This window comes from Coregonus clupeaformis, chromosome 30 (assembly GCF_020615455.1).
Source record: "Coregonus clupeaformis isolate EN_2021a chromosome 30, ASM2061545v1, whole genome shotgun sequence".
In the NCBI taxonomy this organism is placed as follows: Eukaryota; Metazoa; Chordata; class Actinopteri; order Salmoniformes; family Salmonidae; genus Coregonus; species Coregonus clupeaformis.
Window position 1 is genome coordinate 51369644 of NC_059221.1, and position 6000 is coordinate 51375643.

Consider the following 6000-nt stretch of genomic DNA (forward strand, 5'->3'; position numbering starts at 1 on the left):
CCAACTTTGATGTAATGTCCTTAAAACAAGTCAAAATGAGGCTCAGTAGTGTGTGTGGCCTCCACGTGCCTGAATGACCTCCCTACAACGCCTGGGCATGCTCCTGATGAGGTGGCGGATGGTCTCCTGAGGGATCTCCTCCCAGACCTGGACTAAAGCATCCGCCAACTCCTAGACAGTCTGTGGTGCAACGTTGGTGGATGGAGCGAGACATGATGTCCCAGATGTGCTCAATTGGATTCAGGTCTGGGGAACGGGCGGGCCAGTCCATAGCATCAATGCCTTCCTCTTGCAGGAACTGCTGACACACTCCAGCCACATGAGGTCTAGCATTGTCTTGCATTAGGAGGAACCCAGGGCCAACCGCACCAGCATATGGTCTCACAAGGGGTCTGAGGATCTCATCTCGGTACCTAATGGCAGTCAGGCTACCTCTGGCGAGCACATGGAGGGCTGTGCGGCCCCCCAAAGAAATGCCACCCCACACCATGACTGACCCACGGCCAAACCGGTCATGCTGGAGGATGTTGCAGGCAGCAGAACGTTCTCCACGGCGTCTCCAGACTCTGTCATGTCTGTCACGTGCTCAGTGTGAACCTGCTTTCATCTGTGAAGAGCACAGGGCGCCAGTGGCGAATTTGCCAATCTTGGTGTTCTCTGGCAAATGCCAAACGTCCTGCACGGTGTTGGGCTGTAAGCACCACCCCCACCTGTGGACGTCGGGCCCTCATACCACCCTCATGGAGTCTGTTTCTGACCGTTTGAGCAGACACATGCACATTTGCGGCCTGCTGGAGGTCATTTTGCAGGGCTCTGGCAGTGCTCCTCCTGCTCCTCCTTGCACAAAGGCGGAGGTAGCAGTCCTACTGCTGGGTTGTTGCCCTCCTACGGCCTCCTCCACGTCTCCTGATGTACTGGCCTGTCTCCTGGTAGCGCCTCCATGCTCTGGACACTACGCTGACAGACACAGCAAACCTTCTTGCCACAGCTCGCATTGATGTGCCATCCTGGATGAGCTGCACTATCTGAGTCACTTGTGTGGGTTGTAGACTCCGTCTCATGCTACCACTAGAGTGAAAGCACCGCCAGTATTCAAAAGTGACCAAAACATCAGCCAGGAAGCATAGGAACTGAGAAGTGGTCTGTGGTCACCAACTGCAAAACCAGTCCTTTATTGGGGGTGTCTTGCTAATTGCCTATAATTTCCACCTGTTGTCTATTCCATTTGCACAACAGCATGTGAAATTTATTGTCAATCAGTGGTGCTTCCTAAGTGGACAGTTTGATTTCACAGAAGTGTGATTGACTTGGAGTTACATTGTGTTGTTTAAGTGTTCCCTTTATTTTTTTGAGCAGTGTATAAACGCGTGACTCCAAGTTTACTTAGATATAATGGTTATTATATCAATATTTGCACATAAAGGCATTTCCACCGCCATTTCTCGCATAATTAATTTTACCGACACAGAATGATCCCACCATGTCGGTCTGTCTGCATTTTAAAAATTGTACCGGCATTTCATGTTTCCATCAGCCCGGTGGTGACTTTTTTCATACATCAGGTAATTAATCCACATGAAATGGTTGGATGGAAACGTGGTTAGTTAGGCTACTCCTCTGTAATTCAGTAGGCCTTGTAATATGTCGAAACAAAGTATGCATCTTATCAGTGATTGCACAGAATAAATTCATAATCTCTTTGGTGTTATGGTGAAGAGAGGAAGGGGTGTGGCATTGTGGTGGGAAATTATCTAAATGGTGTTCAAGTCTATTGTGCTGCTGCCTTACTCAAGAAACACTGTTTCCAGTGGAACGTATGTGTAGAGAGAAACATAGTGGGGTGCAATTATAGGGTGTTAGGATAGGACATAATTAAAGTACAGACTCAAGTTTAGTTCATGGCTTTATTTTCCTGCTGGTAGTGGAACATGTTGGTACAAGTACATGGTACATATTAAAAACAGACATACATAAATAATAATACATACATATGTTTTAAAATGACACAATATTTAGTTATATAGCTATGTCATATGGTACAGGACATTTTTAGTTCCATTTCAATTTATTTCCCAAAACGTTAAAACTGGTCCCCAGTTGCAATCTGTAGATCTGCCAGTAGATGGCGATGTTGTCACATTCATTTTTTCCCAGATCAGCCATCAATTCTCTATTTCACAAAGAACACGTAAACAACACCATTTATTATTGAAAATATAAGATTTAAGAATTACACTGGAATAGCCACCCATTCATTTAGCATCGACAATGCCATTGGGTGGACTGGAGAGGGCTATAGTCAGAGTACGGGCCACTAATTAATAGGATCTGCTGCGCTACTGACCAAGTTTGATTGTTAATAAACCAACTAAGCTCAGTGTCAACAAAGGAATACAGGTAATTTATCAGTCCTACATGCATCACTGCAGAACGCCCAATTCAGGCAATGATTTATGTTTGTTCCTCTTCCTTCTCAAATCAAGAGTAAGAGGATCAATCCCTTTAAAAGCTTGACTGACAAAATACTGGCCTGATTGGTAGGGTATCAACCAAGGCATAGGTCTCTGTAATGACTAACAGAGTTGATTCTGTTATTGGGTTGGTGTCTCTGATTGACCTTTAGCCCAGTGTGAGAGGAGGTGGGCTGAAAGACTACAGTATTTCTAGCTCTATGGCTGAGTCAGAGTAAGACAGATGGACTGACTGGAAGGGTGACACTGTCTGTCGCAGGCAATATATCAAAGGACTGTTCAATTGGCATGCTCTATTCTTGAGCGGAGAGTGTTTTTTCATTGATGTGTGTCAGTATGTGGTTTTGTGGGTATTTGATTTGCCATTTGTGTACGAGTGTGTGTGTGTGTGTGTGTGTCTCTGAATATTTGTGTGTGTGTGAGCAGGCGGTTTACCCCCGCGCCCCCCCCGCCCCCTAGCTTCATCATTTCTCCTCTGCGTGCTTCCTGAGTCGCTCCACCACATCATCCCCACTGGCCCAGGGCACAGTGACAGCCTTGAACTCCCCCGGCCTGGCCTCGTGGATCTCAGTGATCAGCCGGTGCATGGGGTAGTCCCGCCGGGCGAACGCAGTGTCTCTGGGGCCCAGGATCAGAGATGGGCAGAAGTCGTTGGCCCCATCGCCCACGTAGAATACCCTCTGGAACGGCCGCCCGCGCTCCTGCGTCCGTCGCATCACATAGTCCCTCAAGATCACCTGCTTGCACATGTTCTCTGGGCAGCGCAGGCAGCTGTGGGAGTGGAAGGGGCGCAGCACCAGCCGGCCATCCTTGTCGAAGGTGGCAGGGTTGGTGAAGATCTTGACGAAGAGCTGGCGGGCCCCAACGCGGCGGAGCCAGGACTCGATGAAGAAGGTGTTGGCATCAGACACCAGCACCACCTCAAAGTCCTGCGGGGGGCAGTGGCGGAGGAACTGGAACAGGGCCAGCATGCCGGGAGAGGCGGGGATCTTCTCGATGACGGAGCGGATGGCGCTCTCGTTCACGCCCTTCTCTGCCATGTAGGCCAGCACGCGCTGCATGTACTCGTTGTAGTGGCCTGGCCGGTAGGTGTCCTTCAGCCAGGTGGGGAGGTTCTGGCCTGGGGCCGCCTGCACCACCACGTCATCACTGCTTTCATCCACAATGGTCTCGTCAAAGTCGAAGAAGATGAGGAAACGCCTGTCAGAGGGGGGCGTTGCTGAGTTGGCGGCCATGTTGTTTGAGGAGCGTCTGGAACGTGGGGGGGGAATGTCCTCGCCTGGGGGAGAGCCAAAGCAGTTCATGATTGGCTTTGCCACAACCCCTTACTGAGAGGAGTGGTACCAAAATCCCGCTCTTTTGCACCTTTTGGTCTCTCGTTCACGACGACGCAGGTCGGAAAACACACAAGGTAGGGGTTCTGGGAAGAATTAGTGTATAATAGGACAGGGAGGAGGGGGAGGAGGAGAGGATGAAGCAGAGTAAAAAGAACAGATTGAAGAGGAAAAGACAAAAAATCCAAACATTGAGAAAAAAATGTTTTCAATGCACCTGAATTAGAAAGATTAGAGGTGGTATGACAAATAATAATTGTGCCAATATCAGCGTGGGTTGCATTTCTGCTTGGTAGCCACCCAACATATGTACTAAAACATCAAGCACATTTCTACCCCTGAAACCACATTAAGTCCAAGTATGTCCCAAGTCCCTAGTGTTCGAGTTGAGTCCTTTATAGTCATGAGTTGAGTCACAAGTCGCTTGCAGTGCTAAGCTGCCATCTAACCATTTATTTTATATACTAAATGCTGTTACATTGTTGCACATTGTAGGGATATCTAGATCATTTAGCTCTAACATTTGCTGTTGTAGCTAGTATGTTAAATTCTTCAACAAAGAGAGATTTTCGAAGTCACTATTGGTCGACTCCGAGTCCCCACTGGTCGGGTCCGAGTCACGTCCGAGTCCTGGACTAGAGTACTACAACACTGATTTTTATCATTTGAAATGTCATAATCTAAAGTCACATTGTTATGTAAGTGATAACTGTGCAGCTGCAGCACATTGAATCGGGAAATGTAATAAAACCAAGTAACACACGATGAGTCAACAGCATGCAAAATAAACTGATATCTTAAATCAAGACATTTTCAACGCCAAACTACATGTACTGCGAGCAGCAAGGAATCAGTTAAAGTGAAAGAACGGAACATACTGTACTGACCTTCAATGTTCCGTGCTGTAGGTTCCTAGAACACTATCAACCAATAAATGGGATCTGTAAAGTGAGGAGGATAATTCAGGTACAGGAAAACCCTGTAAATAACCCAAGATACGGACACTGTTCAATGTTGTAATTATCTACAATGGCAGAAAGTGCAGCGCGCGATGCAGCACTTATAGTAGGCTAATAATGTAATGTAACCATCATCATACAATATCAGGTTACAGACAATATAGTACAGTTGCGCATTATATTATGCCATTTCACAGGAATATAAATTATCCTATAACAATTTGTTCCAAAAACCGAGTAGACTGATGAACATCTACTAGATAAATTAGCCTTTATGCAAATGTTTCCTAATCCACGAGTGAACGCGCTGTATTTACGCACTGGAAAACGTCCTCAGGCACTCGCTTTTTAAGGTTAGTTTACTAAATAATTAATCTTATTTGCACAGCAAATGAACCATAGCAAAAATGTACCAGTAAGAATGTATGTCCACAAACAGTATACCCGATGCCACTGTTGTCCCGCGCGGTATCCCTAAAGTTGGCTATGTTCTTGAATTGGTCACCGGCATGCTGTACTTTGTCCAGTCTTGAAGTTAACCATTACTTGGCTACGTATGAGTTTGATTGTCGAGGAACAGGGTGCTTTCAGCTCGTTTTATTGGCTGTCAAAACCACTGAGCTTGCTACCGCTATGACGTCATAGGCTACACAACACCGGCCAATTTCGCGCCCACCTCCAAGATCCTGTGTAAGTGATCCCATAGTGCAGTAGACAGGCTGGAGAGAGGTTGGTTGATTCTGGTTTGAATATCACTCAGCACAGCCTCCACAGAGAACATGGAGAGATTCCGTTTGTTGTGTTCTCTCAATGTATGCATAACAAAACTGCTTTGTAGTATGTACACAAGATCTGTTATGTGACATCATTTACAGCCTTTTTGCTGTGTGAGCAAACCACACATCCCTAATTGACCCAAGGGTGACACCAAGAACACAGAGCACAATGTTCAAATGTATGGCAAAATAAACTATGGTTTACAAGTGGTTTAGAAAAAGGTGAAAGCAAGACATTTGCACCCCTGCATGCTCAGCCACTTCAACCCAGCAGGCTACCCTCCCTCATGTCTTTATCTCCTCTCAGACACAGCCTCCTTTCCTCCTGCCTCTCTGCCACAAGAGCCAATATTGCCTAGTAGTTGGGAGGTGACTATTTCTGAACGCAGATGGGAGTGCAGACATATCTGGTGTTGTGTTATCACCCAGCCCTCTCCCACTCACAGTGCAAGTGAATGAA

General features: G+C 46.7%; 1 protein-coding gene across 5 annotated transcripts; it reads right to left on the reverse strand.

Moving 5' to 3' along the window:
* Positions 1–1890: 1890 nt before the first annotated feature.
* Positions 1891–5325, reverse strand: LOC121569510 (probable phosphatase phospho1). Of its 5 annotated transcripts, none has more exons than XM_041880535.2 (3): positions 5209–5325; positions 4693–4746; positions 1891–3891 (listed from the first exon to the last, which is right to left on the reverse strand). In XM_041880535.2, exon 3 carries the CDS (start codon positions 3773–3775, stop codon positions 2936–2938), a length of 840 nt encoding a protein of 279 aa, XP_041736469.1. In that variant the 5' UTR covers positions 3776–3891; positions 4693–4746; positions 5209–5325; the 3' UTR covers positions 1891–2935. The 5 variants fall into 5 exon arrangements, with proteins under 5 accessions (XP_041736469.1, XP_041736468.1, XP_041736470.1 ...); XM_041880534.2 differs by having other exon boundaries at positions 5178–5325; XM_041880536.2 differs by lacking the exon at positions 4693–4746.
* Between the last annotated feature and the right edge of the window lie 675 nt (positions 5326–6000).

What these genes read in the sequence shown, in the direction of transcription:
- LOC121569510 (XM_041880536.2), bottom strand. Translation starts at nt 3,775, where the DNA reads ATGAACTGCTTTGGCTCTCCCCCAGGCGAGGACATTCCCCCCCCACGT.